The 18338-nt window shown below is 45.3% G+C and overlaps 1 protein-coding gene across 1 annotated transcript; it reads right to left on the bottom strand.

Annotated features, from left to right (window-relative positions):
• Positions 1-1269: 1269 nt before the first annotated feature.
• Positions 1270-13129, bottom strand: WDR5 (WD repeat domain 5). The gene is made up of 14 exons (XM_033077794.1): positions 13045-13129; positions 11291-11481; positions 10335-10443; positions 9014-9087; positions 8023-8112; positions 7363-7452; positions 6625-6708; positions 5726-5781; positions 5549-5595; positions 5317-5392; positions 4950-4983; positions 4194-4268; positions 3861-3948; positions 1270-2400 (listed from the first exon to the last, which is right to left on the bottom strand). The coding sequence occupies exons 2-14, from the start codon at positions 11369-11371 to the stop codon at positions 2300-2302; spliced, it is 1005 nt and encodes a 334-aa protein (XP_032933685.1). The 5' UTR covers positions 11372-11481; positions 13045-13129; the 3' UTR covers positions 1270-2299.
• Positions 13130-18338: the final 5209 nt, after the last annotated feature.

Here is an 18338-nt window from a genome sequence, read left to right as displayed (position 1 = left end):
ATTCCTACCAAAACAAAGCAAGCAGCAGCGTTTATTTTAATAGCCCTGCTTGATTTTTGCCTCAGTTTAAGTCGCTGGTGTAGCAGAGGCTCACAGCAGTATCACACCCCATTCACTCAGCCTGTACCTAAAATAAAGTTACACCTCCCCTACACCAGCCCTAAACAATCCTCGTTTCCAGAGCTGTGCTTGAGCTAATCCTGGCTCTCCAACCACCACAGCCATGCCAGGCTGCACAGAATTAGAGGTAAGTAGAGCTCATGCCAATCGGCCCCAGCATTAATCCCAGGTGGGATATTAAGGATTTAATCACAACCTTTATGAAGAGCAGCTTTACAGCAGATCCTTCACATTAGGGGGTTTTTCTATCCCTGTTCAAGAGATTTCCCTGTGACAGCAGAAAATTCATCTCCCTTCTCCACAGCTGTGTGACAGCAAAGCTGGGCAAGCAAAGCCACTCGCACACAGGGACATGAGAAGCACTGTGCCAGGAAATATCTCTGAATCAACATTAAAATGCTTTGCTGGAGTAAAATTCCACCTTCTCCATGCTGTAAAGCAGCACAGCCACATCTTGCATTGAAGAGTTTCACTGGCCTTCAAGAAAAAGGCTGAAAAAAATCATGAGTTGATCATTTTAGCAGTGACACCAAGTCTAGACACAGTGTCCCTTCCTGGGGCTAATGAAAAACCTCTGAAGGCAGTGATATTATTAATAGCCATTTTAGCAGCTCAACATGAACTCTATTTTTACATTTTAAAAAGAAAACCTATGCCTGATGTCTTGCAGCTCTTTTTCTCCAAGGGTTTCAAAGCCAGGCAGCCTCAGAGCAGCACTCCAGAGGTCGGGACTGCAATTGATTTTCTGTTATTAACAAGCACATGAGGCAAATAAAAAAAAAAAAAGAAAATAAAAAAGAGGTTTTGCTTCACCAGGAGCAAAATCTCCCCTGGCAGCAGAGCCCTGGGGGTGCAGTAAAACTTGTGCATTTCTCACCCAGCAGAAGGAAAATCCTGGATCCTGCCCCTCCTGCAAGCAGAGGGCAGCAGGAATCCTTTCCCTTGGCTCCAGCTCTCTGAGGGGTTGGAGCTGCTGAGGACACCTTCAGCTCAATCCTTTTCCCTTCATTAAATAAATCTGGACTTGTGTTTGTTCCTCTTTTTCTCCTCATCCTCCTCACTGCAGTTTCTACAGAAAACATTTCCCCTTAAAAATGTTTCTTCCATGGACACAGACACTTCACATGAGCACACTGGCAGCCACAAGCATACACATAAAATCCCACCTTTTTATTATGGCACATGGTATTTTTCTGGATGTGTAAATACCACATGGATATGACAAAAAGGGAAAGAAATACCAAAGCTGAGATAGATACAGAGTCATGCCATTTTGCAATACAGCTTCATACCATGGATTGCCAAGATACAAAAAGTCTGGGTTTGTTTCTTTTTACATTGAAATAACTTTACAGTGTTCTGTGAGTTGGCTTTAGAAACAGAAGAGGCAAAATAAAAAAAAAATTAAAATATGCTGAGAACAACTACAAGCAGAATTCATTTTAATGGTTAACAGAAGAACTGTAACTTTGCTCTAGAACAGCATCTATTAAACACACGTAACAAGAGGTAAGCAACTATACAGAAGGGAAGAGATTCCACCACAGGAGTCAAGTCAGGGGCAGGAAAAGGGAAATCTGGAACTGCATGGTTTTATTTGGTCACAAAGTTTGAGCTGAGTGTTTTAAAATGAAGCACCCTTAAAGATGCAGTACTCCTATTTAAAACAATACAGAAACTTCCCAAGAGACTAGAAGCTACATTCTTGAAAAAAACAAAAAAAACTTAAAAAAATTAAAAAAAAAAAATTAGACATATTTTTAAAAAATTCCACACATCTCTAGGCTTGTGACTTAACTTACTGGTACAAAGTAGACTGGCAGCTCTTCCTTAAGCAGCAACAGTGCCCAGAAGCAATGCCATCAGAAAATACAGTATCTTTGGGGTGTCCAAGAATTCTGACTCCACATCAGAATCATCCATTTGTCTGCCAAAACATTAGGCAAGAAAAGGAGACACTGCATCTTTTTTTTTTTTTTTTCCACCACACTGCCCAGCTCTAGCAGAGCTAAGATGTTTTCTTTGGGCCAAGACTAACAGAAACCACTTTATCAAATATTCTTCAGGTTTCCTGCCAAACTGGATTTATGGGTGTTTTTATTTTTTAATAATTTTTTTAAAAACATTTTTTTGTTTGTTTGTTTTTTTCCTGACAGTCTCTAAAGCAATCCTGGAACATTTAACAGTCACTCTTCCACAGTTTAATTGTTTTGTCGTTTTCTAGTGCTGCTGATGCAATGATGTTTTCTGTTGGGTGACAAGCTGTGGAGATGACAACATCTGAGCAAAAAGAAAAGAGAGAAAAATGGAATTATTTAAATCTGGCATTTCTTACAATTAGCAACTATGTTTTATTATTTCCTCATAGCAGAATTAAATTGTTATTTATAAATACATTACAACTGTTGCTCCGCTGGGAGAGGAAATACAAGCAGGAAGGAATTGAGGGCAGTAGGGAAGGGTTTGACAGGTTTCAAAAGGTGAGAACTCTCCAGATTGGAGTTTTCACTTCCATCAGATCATGGCAGACACAGCTGAACCAAAACCCAGGGCAGTTCTTTTGTCACAGAGGGCATTTCCAACATCCTGCTCAGTTCTAGGTAACACTTCAACTTCAGAGCCTGAAAATGAAAATCTGCTGCCACTGCCTCCCTAACACTCCAAACCACTGGGATCCAGCTCCAAAACATCAGGATCTACTGGATCCAGCCCCAAATATCTGGGATCCAGCCAAAAATCAATGGGATCCACTGGATCCAGCCCCAAATCACTGGGATCCAGCCCCAAATCACTACTATCCACTGGATCCACTCCCCAACCATCAGGATCCACTGGGTCCAGCCCCAAATCACTGGGACCCACTGAAATCCAGCCCCAAATCACTGAGATCCAGCCCCAAATCCCTGGGATCACTGGGATCCAGCCCCAAATCACCAGGACCTACTGGGATCCAGCCCCAAATCCCTGGGACCCACTGAGATCCAGCCCCAGATCCCTGGGATCCAGCCCCAAATCCCAGTGACCCACTGAATCCAGCCCCAACTCCCTGGGATCCACTGAGATCCAGCCCCAAATTCCTGGGATCACTGAGATCCAGCCCCAAATCACCAGGACCCACTGGGATCCAGCCCCAAATCCTTGGGATCCACTGGATCCAGCCCCAAATCACCAGGACCCACTGGGATCCAGCCCCAAATCCTTGGGATCCACTGGATCCAGCCCCAAATCCCTGAGATCCACTGGATCCAGCCCCAAATCCCTGAGATCCACTGGATCCAGCCCCAAATCCCTGGGATCCAGCCCCAAAGCAAAGGGCTGAGCAGGCTGAGATGTTCAGTGAAAACTCTGCTTTTTCACAGGGCTCAGACCAGGTGCCATCTCATGTTTGAAGCCCAGACATTTCCAGAGCACATCAATCCTTATCCTTGGGAGCTGCAGCTCTGGGAGGTGTTACCAGACCATTCAGTCATTAATGTTATGAGATAATTAAATATCTGAGCAGTTCTGTGCTCAAGCAAATCTCCTTTGCAAGCTGATGTCAAAGTTCTCACAGGTGAAGAATAAAACATTTTCAATGCCCATAAAAACCCTTCATAAAAAAGGAGCAAAACTCCCAGGGTTCAATTAAGCTTCAGCCAGACAAGGATTTATGGGTCTGAGAGTCAAAATTGGTATCAGAGAGAAAAAGCCTGGTGAGATGAGGGATATTTCATCAATAAAAACAGAATTCTCTCCCTCACCTGTGTGCCCTTGTAGTTTCTGTACAATCTCTTTTGTCTGAAGGTTCCAGATATAAACCAGGTTGTCTTCTGAACCAGACACAATCCACTGGAGGGGCAGAGACAAAACACAGTTATCTGAATCTTTCTGCCATCCAAGTGTTATTTCTCAGTAAACATTTCATTGTTGTCATGTGAAAGGGAGGAGGAGGAAAAGTCAGGAAATCTGGCAGTGAGCCCACCTAGAGCCACAGAAAGCAGCACCCACCAAAGGAGGCTTCCAGCCCCAAAATCCTCTTTTATCTACAGAGATAAGTAAAAAATGCACATAGGCAACAATAAATAATCACCAACCTTTCCACCAGTGACAGAGAAGTTGGCAAATATGCAGTACTTCTCATTTTTGTGTCCTGTGTACGTCTTCAGGCACTGCAAGGGAAGGGCCACAAGGCATTAGTGCAGCTGGGGGGAGTTTGCTCACTCAAGGACAAACTCTCTGGGGAAAAAACACTGAATAATCAGCCTGTGTTTCCCACTCTGTCAACTGATCTGGAGGATGCAGATGCTCTGCTCTAAAATCCAAACAAAGCCCAGAATTTGTCCCATTACAACAGTGAAAGAGATCAAAGGTAATTTATTGCTCACAAAGAGAAAAACGCAGAAATATTGGTGGACTTAATTCTCAGGGCTATGCAGAAGGCAAGTATTTTCTTTTTTTGTTTTTTTTTAAGATATCTTTAGTCAGAATCACAGAACAGTTTGAGTTTGAAGGGATCTTCAAAGGTGTGACATGGGCAGGGACACTTTTCACTGTCCCAAGGTGTTCCAAGCCCTGTCCAGCCTGGCCCTGAACATTTCCAGGGATCCAGGGGATCTCTGTGCCAGCCCTGCACACCCTCAAATGAAACTTTCTAACCTGAATCCACCCTCTTGTAGTTTAAAATCACTGCCCCTTGTCCTGTGGCAACAGGCTCTGCTAAAAGTTTATTCTCTCCACTGAAGGGGGACTGACAGTTTTTCTGTAGTACTCATATGTTAAGTTTAAAAATCACATGTAAAATCCAGTTTTCCTAAAAGCTTAGCTAAGTCTACATAAAGAGAAAGAATTACCTTTCCTTTGCTGTAGTCCCAAAGTTTAAGAGTGCTGGAAAAAAAAAAGAAAAATCATCATTTTAGGTTTTGGGTGTTGTTTTTTGTTGTTTTTTTTAATCTGAAAAGTCCCTAGTAGCTGAAAAATGTTTCTCCATACCAGAGTTCCAAAAGTCTACATGGATCATTTCAGCCTGGCTTTGGAATGCCAAAATATCAATTTTACTGCCATGCCATTCATATTCTCCTCCATAGAAAACACTATCTATGAAGTCATGAATTATCCTTACTATGGCAGCCAAAAAGCAAAATGAAGCATCATTAAATACTCCAAATTTCAAATCTGTGTGTTACTCTCCTTTTTTTTTAAATTTTATTTTATACTTACTTGTCCAAAGTTGCAGCTAATATGTATTTGCCATTTGGTGAGAACTTCACAAAAGACACAGGAGGGTTATCATCATCTACAGCAAAATTAAAATCAGAGTTACAAAGTGCACAGCTGTGTTGTCTCACTGACAGAGGGTTTCTTCTAACATTCATTTGTTTTTCATAATTTCACTGAAACACAGAGAAACTGTGGGAAAAACAGAGCCCAGACAAGAAATATTCCTACTCACCAATCAGTGTTTTCAAGCACTGGCCTGATGCTGTATCCCAGATTCGACTGTTAAAAACCACACAAAAATCATTATTATTGGGTTGGAAATCTTTTATCACAATTTTAACATTACAAATACAATTTTAAAAATACTTTTTTAATTAAAAGGTAATACAAAGAAGAAATAATCACTTACCAGAGTCCATCATAGCTACTTGACACTATCAGGGATCCATCCCGATTAAAATGCACCTGTAATATTATTAATAATAACCATTAAAATGAATAACTTTACTGATCTTCATAAAGATCAAATGTTTAAGCTCCACTGCAAGTCCTTATTTTCCATTTCTGACATGGAACACATCAGCAGAAACAAACCTGAGGACAGAACCTGATTATTTTAAGGCCATGGGATAGAACCTCTTACATAGCCACTTATATATTTCTGATATATATATATATATATATATATTTATATATTTATATATATAAAATTTTCTGCTATTTATATCTAAAGAACAATTCTTTAGAATTATTACTATTAAGAGACATTTGTAAGTGTGAAATCTTTTACACATGGCAGAAACAACCATGTTAGAACAGCCACACATCTGAGGCTCAGATTTTTTAAATGTTCTTAATTTCAAAGCCATTGAGAGCTGAACATCTCCTGGTTTTCCTTAATTCCAATGGATATTTCTGTATTCCAATGGATATTTCTGTATTCCAATGGATATTTCTCCTATGAAATCACTGAGATTTGTAACAGGAGTGTTCTATAGAACAAGTTCAGTAATGACAAAGCAATACAGGTTGTTCTCTGAGCATCAAGCCCCGAATCTGTGTCCCAGAATGACACTGAGGCATGCCTGGCACACCTCTGCACTATTCACTTTTACAGCCAGGACCAAAATCCACACTGATCTTGGAGAAAACAGCACTCACTTCCTTCCCACTGAGCACTGGCAGCAACCACACAGCCTGGACTGTGTGTAAGGGCTTGGGAACAGAGCACAGTGACCCCTCTGGAGGGGCAGGAGAGGAGCTGTTAACAAAAGCAGAATTTTGTGTTCACTGATAGGAGGGACTTACAGCTGAAACTGGGTCAGAGTGAGCAGGCAACGTCTTGAGGCACTTCCCTGTTTTCACATCCCATATCCTCACACTTTCATCAAACTGCAGAGGGAAGAGAAGCACCAGGAGTTCAGTCAAGGCACTCAGGTACAGCTTGGTGACAGCATGAAATCTTATCCCAGCTGGGTCAGAAAGGGCAGGACACAGCCAACAGGCTGGGAACAGCTCTCTGAATTCCTTGGCTCCATGTAGGATGGATTAAGGGCTTTTTTTTTTAAGGGCTTTTCCCCCAGCAAACACAGCAGGGACAATGCACAGCTCACCTGACTACAAGCTGTGTTTGTGAGGGAAAATTGAAATGGGCTGTGTGATTTATATTCTTTCATTTAATAATTTTCAAACCATGATCTGACCCAATCTGCAGAGGGAGAGGTGATTAGAAGTCATCCTTTAGATAAGTCAGAATCCAGGTGATTAGAAACTCTAAATTGTACTATAAATTCTGTAATCACTACTTAAAAATTGTACTACATCAATCCTGCCTGCAGAAATCCTGTGCCATTCTAATCATCAATTAGTGTGCTACACTAATCATAATAATCTGTTAAGAAAATAAAGCTGTAATTGTAACTATGATTTAATGCCATCATCATTCTGCCAAGGATCCCTAAAGAACTTGTCTGTCCCTTTAGTGACAAGTGACAGTGCAGTACTTGCTTCCCACAAGGAAAAAAAAATAAATTAAAAACCACTCACTGAGCCAGAAACGATGAGGTTTGACTGAGGGTTGAAATTGCAGCAGAAAACGTAGTTACTGTGCCCTTTCAATGTCTTTAAGCACTTACCCTGAAATAAAATTCAGCACAGTTAAATACACAGCATCACCCAGCACCATAAAAGCACCCAGAGACCACATTAAGGTTAATCACTGTGCAGCACAGAAAGAAACCATCTCCAACCCCAGATTTAGATGGGCAGAGGGCCAGCTGCAACAAAGCAGGAAAGAAAATAAAAATAAAACAATCATGATTGCAGAGGAGGTGCAAACCCTTTGGGCAGCTCAGGAGGATCCAAACCATTTAACATTCCTAATCAAAACACAACCAAATTATCCAGTTCTCTCTGTCATGAGAGAATGGGGGGAAAAGCAGAAATAGGTGTAGCTGTGATGAAAAGTTACAAACAGGTTTCATCTGAGAGGCTTTTTGCTGTGGTTCTATCTCCATCATGAGGGTTTAGTGCTCTCTCAGAGCACAACAGGATCCTCAAGGTATCCACAAGCATCCCACTCCTTCCAAGAGCACAATTCATTCATGCTCACAGCCCATTCACCAGCTTGTTACAAGCAGGAACACAAGTGAAGAAGCAAAAGCTGGAGAAAAATGAAGGTAAATAAAGAAAAATTCCTGCCCTTACCGAGCTTACATCCCATATTTTGAGAGTTTTGTCATCGGAGGCAGAGACAAGGAGGTTGGAATCTGATGACCAAGCAACATCAGAGATCCCCTAAAACAAAGGAAAACAATTCTCCTCTCAGCTCTGTTTGTTCAGCCACACAGAAAAGTGGAAAATACAGACTGCAGATTCAAACTGAAGCTTGAATGAAAATTCAGCACTGAGAGTCAGGAATTCAGTGATTTTGCTGGGTTAAGAGTTCCTCTGGCACAAGTTAATTTTAAGCTGAGCCACAAACTCTGAGAACATCAGTAGCTTGTTCACACAGTTCTTACTGTGGCCACCAAAACACTTTGTTAGAATTCCTAAACAGAATGCTCATAAATTAATCTAAGTGGTTTTTCTTCATGACAAATGGCTGCTCTTTGCAGTCCAAATCCCCAAAGGCTGGAGAAGATTCCAGTGGTTTTTCTTTTGATAAATCTTCATTTTTGCTCATGAAACTTCAGCATGTAAAAAACTTTAAAAAAAAAGGAAAACCAAAGGGCTTGGGAGTTTTGTGTTTTCTTTAGAACTTTGCAGAATGAGTAAGTGTTGTGTTTATGTAGGCAAACCCACAAGAAAAATTCAATCTCCTTAAAAGGCAAGTGTTTTGTTCCTTATACAAAGGGAAGATGGAATAGGACACAGTGTGAGAACTCACAGGGATTTTCACCCAGGAATGCTCTGCCCTGTGGCTGAGGTGGGTTCTCCTGAAATTCAGGGACACAAGAAGCTGGCAGGGCACTGGGAATGCAGGTGTTCCATCAGCAGCCTGCACTCCACCCATATCCCCAGCCTGTCCCAACATTACTCCAGCAATTCCAGGACTATATAAACAAAAAAAAAATACAAGACTGAAGAACAAACCTTCTACACAGGCAGAACTAACCAAGAATGGAAATTTCTGAATGAGGAAAAGAAAGCAAAATTCTTTCCAGCTAAATTCTCACAGTAATCACCTCATACTTACCAGCTTATGACCAGATATTGTTTTTTCAAACTTGCCATCATACGCTCCCCAGATTTTAATGAGTTTGTCAGCAGCTGGAAAAGAATGTGCCAGTTCAGAGGTTAATTAACAGCATGGCCAGAGCTGTCCCTCCCAGGTGAAAGGAAATCAGTTAGCTCTGGCTCTGGGCAGCTCTCCCTCTCCAGGCAGACCTCAGGGAAGGAGGTGATGTGGAATTGGTGAAGAACAGCTTCCTACACAGCACTCTGCAGCAGCTGAGGTTACATAAGCTGCCTGGAATGCAGAGACACTCCAGCAGCTTTAGTTTCTCTCTTGACAACTTGGGTTTCTACTTTTGTTTTAGACTGCCAGCAATAAAAGTAGTGCTGGTCCACGGGAATGCTTGCAAGGCTTTTGCCCCAAAAAGAACAATAATTACACCACAAGCTGGACTGAATGGATGCCTGCAGAAACCCAAACATATTATCCATGGTAACTTGCAAAATAAGCCAGAGAAAAAAGTTGCTATTTGGCAGATATAGTTTGGAAAACATGTTCAGGGGAGAGGGGAGGGAGACTCTGATGGGGACACTGTAAGAATGGTTTGTATGGCACAGTGCACAGGTTTTATTGAGGTTCTTTGCAGTTCAGCCAAAGCCCTGAGCCATTCCCATGTCTGGAAGATGTTCCAGTGACTCTCACTGTCACATCCAACATTTCTAATTCCCCCTTCCCTACTCATGGGTCCTCTCTGGATCACTGACAGTCACAGAAGCACATTTTCAAGGCAAAGCTGTCAAGTACTGAAAAAACCCTTATGAAATAGCAAAGCTGACAGAAAGGGGACTTGTTCTATCACCTAAGAGAGAAAGCAGTGAAACACTATTTATAAACAACTTCCTGCACTTCACTGGGGCAGTCAAAGCCTCTGACTGCCAAACACCACAGGCACACAGGACACTGTAAAAGCATCCAACTCTGCAGCCCAGCAGCACCTTCCTGATTTCCCACAGGAAAGTTTTGCCTGTGCACAAAGTTTAATTTAAGAGCTTAAGCTTCTAGTGATACAGAAAAGCACAAGCGTTTGCTGTGCACAGGAAAGAATCCTGGGTTGGTTTTTGCTCACTTGCTCAGGAAGGAAATCTGAACAGGTGAGGGCTCTCCTGGCAATGGAAAGGCACAGTGCCCAAAGTAACAAAACTTAAATTATCTTGAAGACTGACAGCTTTGGTATCACTTCTAAGAAAAAACATGATATGACATCTCTCCCTGATGGAGGCAGCCCTGCACCTTTTCAAGGCCCACATTTGTGTTTGAAATGATAAAAGCAACCAATACTTACAGGAGCTGGCAAGCCACTCTCCATTAGGACTAAACTTGACTGATGACACTGCCTTTGTGTGTCCTGCTAACGTGAACTTGAGAGCATAGTTTGGCTTTACTGGGGCAGGCTGCAAGAAACAAATGTATGAATGAGTTAAATTCCAAATTCAGTATCTCAGTGGGCAGCTCTGATCAGTACAGAGGAATGGACCACGTGGATGTTCACCACAACAGAATCCAGCATTTATATCACATTTATATTCCCATTCCTCTCCAAATTAAAAAAAAAAAAAACAAACTAAAGCAAACACCCTTTCAGCCTGGGGCCTCACTGCTCCAAGCACAACACCAAGTCAGCCCTGAGGTGAATTCCATCCCAGCCAGTAACCAACAGGTGAGAATAACCCAACAGCCCAACCACAAAGTGCCTGGCACTTCCAAGTAACACTCCTGATATTGATCTGTGCAGTGCTTCCAAGTGTTTGCATTTTCACCCCGATCATGAATTAAACCACAGGCAAATTCCTCCATGCCCCTAAAATCCCATCTTTACCCTTTGAAAAGGCTTTGAAAAGACAGCAACACCTCCTCTGAGCATCTCCAGGCTTCAAAGAACCTGAATAACTGTTTCCCCACTCCACAACTAGAAATTCACCAATGCTCCTTCAGGCATTCCAAGGATACAAACAGCCTTTGTCATGATAAAAACGACAAGAAGCATTTCATTAGTGAGAACTTCCCCAAAACAAAGAAAAGAACATTTAGCACCACAGCAGAGCTGCACTCCATCCACTTTTCCCATAAAATCCCCAGCATGAGACAACAGCTGAAACATCCACATGGAAAAGATCTTAATTTTATAATAATAATCTTAATAACAAGAGAATTCAAATCCCTGATTCTGGTCTGGCTGCTGAATGTTCAGGTAGTCCCAGGTGTTTTTACAGGGATATTTTTTTGGGGCCCCACACACACCTTGCTCTGATTGGTCGAGGAGGAAGGAGTAGATTGTGTTTTGGTGGATTCTGCATCTGGCTTCTTTTCTTCTGTTGCCATGGTTCTGGAGCTGGCAAATGAGACTTATGGGTGCTTGAAGGGGAGAATGAATGTGCTGCTTCAAAAGGCAGCTCTTGCCACTGAGAGGAGAACCACGCTGAAAGGAAAACCTGGAAGAAAAACAAAATATTCTCATTAGCTGTCAAAAAGATTCTCAGCATGCACAAGAGTGAGATTGGTCAAAGCACAGGTTGCCAGAAACCAGCATGAAAACCCCTTTTTATTATCTGTTGAACAACACAGCAGCATTTTAGGCTTTCAGACCTACTTATGTGCAAGACCAAGAACTCCAGCCATGGCCTTTGATCACTCCTTGGAAAGCTTTTTCCAAACAGAAGTGCAGCACAAGAGCTTTGAGGTGTGGCAGGGTTTTCATACTGCAGACCCCAAAACACTTGTAAGAAGTACTCAGCAAAGAGTAAATACAGCAGTTTGTATGGAAGATGGAAGGAACAGTCCAAGGCCTTTCTATCAAAATAGAGGATAAGAGATGATAAAGAACACAAAAAATAACTGGCACTTGCAAAGCTTGAGATCTGACTAGATTCCTTTCACCTCAGAATGTGATTATTCTGGCGTCATATTTCCCTGCTGAAAGGCCTAAGCATCAAACCATCAAACCATCCCCTTCTCCCGACTGGCAGCAGCCTTGGATCAGCCTCTCCAGCCTCGCTTTCTGTAACCAGACCTGATGGAGTGCAGTGCCAGGATTCTGTAATCGGGGCTGATGCTGCAGAGGGAACAAATCTCCACTGCAGCTCAGCCACATTTCAGCTCAGGAACACAATCAGCCCAGCTCACACTGTCAGGATTTGCCTTCTAAGTGCATTTGCAACATCGCAGCTCCTTTTGCTGGTGGCAGCACATTCGGGAGCGTTTGCTCTGAGGATTCACGGGCATTCCAAGCATCTCCTTCCCGAGAGGGTGCACAGCAGGGCGCTACCAGTTGCCTGCTGGCTGTGCTCGGTGTGGGGAGATCCCAAAATCCCAGAATGGGCCAGGCTGGAAGGGAGCAACAGGATCTGCTCCAGCAGGGTCATCCCAGAGCACATGGCACAGGATCGCATCCTGGCTATCACCACTCAGGGACACTCCCCGGCCGATCCGGGGGGCCACAAGAAGAAATTAAACTTTCCTAACGCACATCCTGCCTCCTTTTCATCTGGAACTCATCTGGGAACTCCAGCGAGCTGCCAAACCACCGCAGCAGCAGCAGCATCGCTGCCGGGGCCCGGGCGGGCTCCATGCCCGGGGGGCTCCCAGCCCAGCGCATCCCCCGCCACACACGCGGTACCGATCACACCCCCCGGGCCCTCCCGGCCGCGAACCGCCCTTCCCTCGCTCCGGAACGCGGGGGGAGCCCCTCGGGGGTGGGCAGGGGGTGATCGGAGGGGTCCGCACGAGGCCGGGGGGAGGGCGGGGGCCGGGCCGGGGGGGAGGGAAGGGAAGGGAAGGGAAGGGAAGGGAAGGGAAGGGAAGGGAAGGGAAGGGAAGGGAAGGGAAGGGGAGCGGGCGGGCTCCGCGCGCGCTGCCTGAGGGGAGGCGGCGGCGGCGCCGCGCGCGGGCAACGGCGGTGAGGGAGAGCCCCGGGCGGTGCGGGAGACGAGGAGCAGACGGGAGAAGAGGAGGAGGAGGAGCCGCCGCCGCCTCGCTCTCTCCTCTTGGTGACTTACCGGGGGATGGGGATGGGGAAAGGGGGGCGGCCGCCGCCTCCTCCGCGGCGAGGGAGGAGCGCGGCCGCGGGAGGGGAAGGGGGGGACGCGGCGGCGGCGGCGGCGGGTCCGGGTCCGCCAGGCGGGGAATGCGGGCGGCGCCTGCGCGGAGGGGCCGGAGGCCGCACAATGCCGCTCTCTCCCGGGAGCGCTACGGCGCGGCCCGAGAGCCAAAAGAGCGGCGCGAGTGCGCGCACGGGCGGAGCCAGCCCCGCGGCGGCCTGCCCGCCCCTTCCCTCCCCTCCTGCTTTTCCCTCCCCTCCTGCTTTTCGCATCTTTTCCCTCCTTCCCCTGCTGTCTCTGCTTCCCTCCCATCGCCCCCATGGATGGCTGTAGGGAGCGCGCATCCGTGCCTGTGGCATTCCTCGTGGCTAGGGGGGCTCGCACGGGCTGGGATGGGGGTGGAACGGAGCGGGATGGGGAGGCATGGAGCGGGATTGGATGGCACGGATCGGGATGGGCTCGCACGGAGTGGGATGGGCTGGCACGGACCGGGATGGGGAGGCATGGAGCGGGGAAGGAGTGGCACGGACCGGGATGGGATGGCACGGACCGGGATGGAGTGGCACGGACCGGGATTAGGGATGGCACGGACCGGGATGAGGTGGCACGGACCGGGATGGGCTGGCACGGACTGGGATTGATGCTGGCACGGACGCGGAATGGGATGGCACGGACCGGGATGGGATGGTACGGACCGGGATGGTATGGTACGGACCGGGATGGGCTGGCACGGACCGGGATTTGGGCTGGCACGGACCGGGATTTGGGCTGGCACGGACCGGGATTAGGGCTGGCACGGACCGGGATGGGGATGGCACCGGACGCGCAATGGGCTGGCACGGAGCGGGTTGGGCTGGCACGGACCGGGTTGGGCTGGCACGGACCGGGATTAGGGCTGGCACGGACCGGGATGGGATGGCACGGAGCGGGATTAGGGCTGGCACGGACCGGGATGGGATGGCACGGACCGGGATGGGATGGCACGGACCGGGATGGGATGGCACGGACCGGGATGGGCTGTCCCGGGCGCTGCTGCCGTTGAGCCCGGCTGGGGGAGTTGTTGGCAGTCGTTGGGTGCAGCTGGGCCCCGTTGGATGCACAGCGATAAAAGCGGCTGGGAGAAGGGCAGGCCAATCCACACATCAGTAATAATGATAAAAATGTCTATATATAGTCTGTAATATCAATAATAATGTCTATAATGTCCCCAGCAGTCAGTGATAGGGAATGGGGAGTCATCCTCAGGCTGGACATCGAGGGGATTTCTGCATGGAAAGTGGTTTTGAACCTTGGATCAGGGGGAAATATTAAACACTGGAGCTGCCCAGGGAGGTGGCAGAGTCCCCATTGTTATAAGTGCATGATATATTGTTGACTTTTTGCAACTATTAAAATAAATGCTGTATGTGTAATGTTAAAATAGCTTTTCTGTATAAATATTTTTTCTTCTAATAGCAAAAGTTAAACATAAGTTTTTTAAAAATAGTACACTTCAACTACCCGCCTAGTTAAAATAACAACCTGCAAATGTGTGATGGGGACCCTGCAGCTAACACAACAGTTATCAACACTCACCAACTGCAAAAAGCCAAAACCACCACCCAAATTAAAAAATAATAAAAAAAAACTAAAACCACAAACCAAAAAACACACATGCTCTAAAAAAACAAACCCAAAAAGTAACCATACTAAATAATTCCCAAAAACTTTTTACTATACAAAAAACCTGTAAATATACAAAAAATTAATGTATTATAAAGTATATTTAGAAAAACATTCCCAAAACAACTATGTGCTCTTAACTTACCAAACATCAAACCATTTTAACCCTTTGCTTTATGTATATCTCCTATTATCTTTTTATTAAACTTTTTAAATTTTACCAAAACAGTCATACATGTTTTTCACCATCCTCAGGGGTGTTCAAGGAGTGGCTGGACATGGATTTCATTGGCTAAGTGATGATCAACCAAAGGTTGGACTCAATGATCCTGGAAATTTTCCAGCCTAAGTTGTTCTGTGAGTCTTTGAGCCATTCAACACCCTGATCCTCACCTGGGTGAGAGGCTATCTGAGGCAAGGTGGTTTTCTCTGTGTGTTGTCACAAAAAGCCCTGACTCAGAAAAGTGTTTCATTCATTCAGGCCACGGAGCCCAGTTGCAGTTAAACATGTGTTTAAGTGATTTTCTGGAGAGCACTGGGTTATTTCTGAACCCACACGTTGCAGTCTGCTTTCAGTTAAGGGGGAAGAAAAGGAGACGTGTGTCATTTACTGGCCCTTTAACACAGGAAGATATTTCACTTCCAAAAATTCTAGTGGCAGTTGAGAAAGGAAAAGATGAAAAAAACCTGTGGTGTAGTGGAGCCAAGGCCCTTCTCCTCCAGCCTGGAATCCTGCAGCAAAAATCGAGAGAATAAGCCCTGCCCTCAAAACTGAGGGAGGTAAAACACAGAAGAGCTCTCACCAGAACAATATTAGGAAACAAATCCAGTTAAATCCCTGGTGCTGATTCTTCCAGATGGTTTTGGCTTAATGTTTTCAGTCTTTTAAACAATGAATATGAAATAAAATGGGAGAATACAAATCAGCAGTATAATGCTATTTATAGAACTTTTTCGTGGCAGGGTGTTTTTTCTTTCTTTCATGTTGGAGATAAGTTTGTATTTTGCCTCTCAGTGTCTGCTTTGGGAATGTTTGTCTGGTATTTTTCTATGTATATAGAAAGTACATATAAATATATTAATACATGTGTAGAAAATACATATATGTGCATGTATAAAAGTCCTTATCTGCTCTGAATAATACCTCTTGGAACCTGAAAACAAATTGAGTGTAATCCTAAACAACCCCTTAGCCTCTAAGTGTCCTGGATGTTTTTTTAAACTAGTTTTAAGTATGATAAACTCCATTTAGTACCTGATTCCATGCCAGGCTGGGGTTTTGATAGCATGGAGCTCAGGAACAACACAAGCAGGGGCATTTCTTTGGGACTGCAGAACATCCCCAGGGCTCTGCACAGACAAAAAATCAGATTAAATTTCACTTAATGGTTATGAATCATCTGTGTGGGTCTTTCTTGCTCCCCCAGCCAGCCTTCCACAGCTGGGATCAGCAGGATGTGACATCTGTCCAAACTCTGGGAAAGCCTGGGGCTTGGCAGGCTTCTCCCTCACCAAATCTTTCATTGCCTTTGCTTCCAACCAGCCTGAACTTGGGGACGTGCCAGGTGCACTGAGAAGACACCTGTGCGAGGTGTTTGTGGCACAGCAGCTTCCCCTGGTGATGAAAGGGAAAGGAAAATGGTCCAGGCTGGAAGGAAGTGGCTGCTCCCAGAGATCCCTTTGGGTGCTTTCCAGGGTGTCAGGAGCTGAGGCTGTGGCTCCTGCTGTCACCAACCTGTGTGATTTTATCCCAGGTCACAGCGTGAGCAGAGCTGACCCAGTGCTGCAGAGCTGATCCAAAGGACCTTGTTGTTTGTGGAAAAGCTCTCAGAACTTCACTCCAGCCTGGAGCTGTTCTTTAGACCTGCCTGCTGCACACCAGCTCGTGCTTACGTTTGTAGTGGTGAGTAATCACACAGGCTGTGTGAGCCCATGTTTGTGTTTTGGCACAATTAGCAATCTCAGCTCGCATTTTTATTTGCTTGGGCCCCTCAGCAGACAGAGGAAGTGCAGAACAGACTTGCTGTGTGTTACAGAAACAGGGAGGAAGGGCTCAGGAGAGACCTGCTACATCTTTTAGGCTTCTAAAGAGCAGCTGATCCCTGACACAGAGCTGTTTCTGGGTGGTTCCTAACATGCTGCTCTGTTTTGTTGTTTTTTTCCCTAAATCCCAGATACATCACATTCATATGTTTCTTCTGGGATTTGCAAACAAACACTGAACCTTTTCCAGGATGATATTTCTACCTCCCCCAATACACTCTGAGCCTTGCTTGCATCATTGCCAACATTTGTTCATTTAAAGCTAGGAAATCTTAGCCCAGTGCAGAGCAGGTAGGATTGGAATCATGCTGCCTTGGGAGGGATGTGTACAAACACTTGGTCCAGGCAAGAGGGGCCTATAGAAGTTGAAGAACTCCTTTCAATGTAAAATCATTGAACACTGCATGTATCAAACCCCTGTTAGTAAAGACCTGGTAAGAAACATGATTTTGAAGAGCAGGTTGGACTTCTCACAGAGATGAAATCCTGCAGTGCCCTACAAGGCATCATTGAGCAGCAATTCCCCCCAATGCCAGCACAGTTAATGCATGGAGGCTGCTGGTTTGAGAGCCCCAGCCTGAGTCACACATGCTCTGACTGCCAGACGTGATGACAGCCTGCCTCTCCCAGCCACTTCAACTGGAGCAGCAGGTTCTCAGCACTCCTGTGAATCAGGAGCTTTGTTCTTTGGCTGCAGCCACAGAGAGCGGCCAGTTCAATGCGACTCAGTCACACCCCTGAAATAGTTTTAGTGAAATCTATTTATTACTCATTGTCATTTACAGATCAAGTTGTTACTGTTTGGTTAGAGGATCTCTGTGCCATTCTGTCCAGTCTTTGTGAGTAAGGAAACACAGGAATCCTTTAGGGCTTTGGCCAGCTGAAGTCTGGCATGTTCCTGTGTCTGTTGGTTTAAAACACCAGCTCAGTAGCACACACTATTCACAGCCTTGCTTACCTGTGCAAACCACTGTGTTCAGCAGGTGCTGGGTCTCCACATCACACTGAATGTCCAACAAAACCATTCAGATGTAGGTGATATCCAAAGGAACTTTTTAAACTATGGCCAAAGATATGCAACCATGTTGGCTGGGCAGTTTCTTTTCCATTCCCAAATTCTGTGGTCATGTCCTTCTCTTTCTCTTCTCTTTCTCTTCTCTTTCACAACAGTTTAGGCTTTTGCTCTGCCTGTTTCCTTGTATATCCTTAGCTCACTGTAGCCCAGTCTCCAGCTCCTCCAAAAAAACCTTTTTTGCTCCCTCCTGGTAAGACATATCACAGACAGAAGATTTTGGGGGCTCTTCTTGCTCTCCCTGCCCACTGCAGTGGAAGCACTTCATCTCTGCTTCACTGGTTTGAGAACTTCCAGTCTGGAAGAACTTTATTTAAATCCATTCTGGACCCTCCACTGGATATTGGCTGATTGCAGAGCACCATTCAGATGACAATCAAAACTCCTCTTTGCTGATGAACACTTACAAGATCCTTTAGGTCTTGGGTTGCTCAATTCTTCCCTTCAAACAGCACAGTGCTGTGCATTTGGGGCT

Source organism: Catharus ustulatus, chromosome 21 (assembly GCF_009819885.2).
Source record: "Catharus ustulatus isolate bCatUst1 chromosome 21, bCatUst1.pri.v2, whole genome shotgun sequence".
Classification (NCBI taxonomy): Eukaryota; Metazoa; Chordata; class Aves; order Passeriformes; family Turdidae; genus Catharus; species Catharus ustulatus.
The sequence above is the reverse complement of the archived record's forward strand: the minus strand, read 5'-3'. Positions and strand labels throughout refer to the sequence as shown.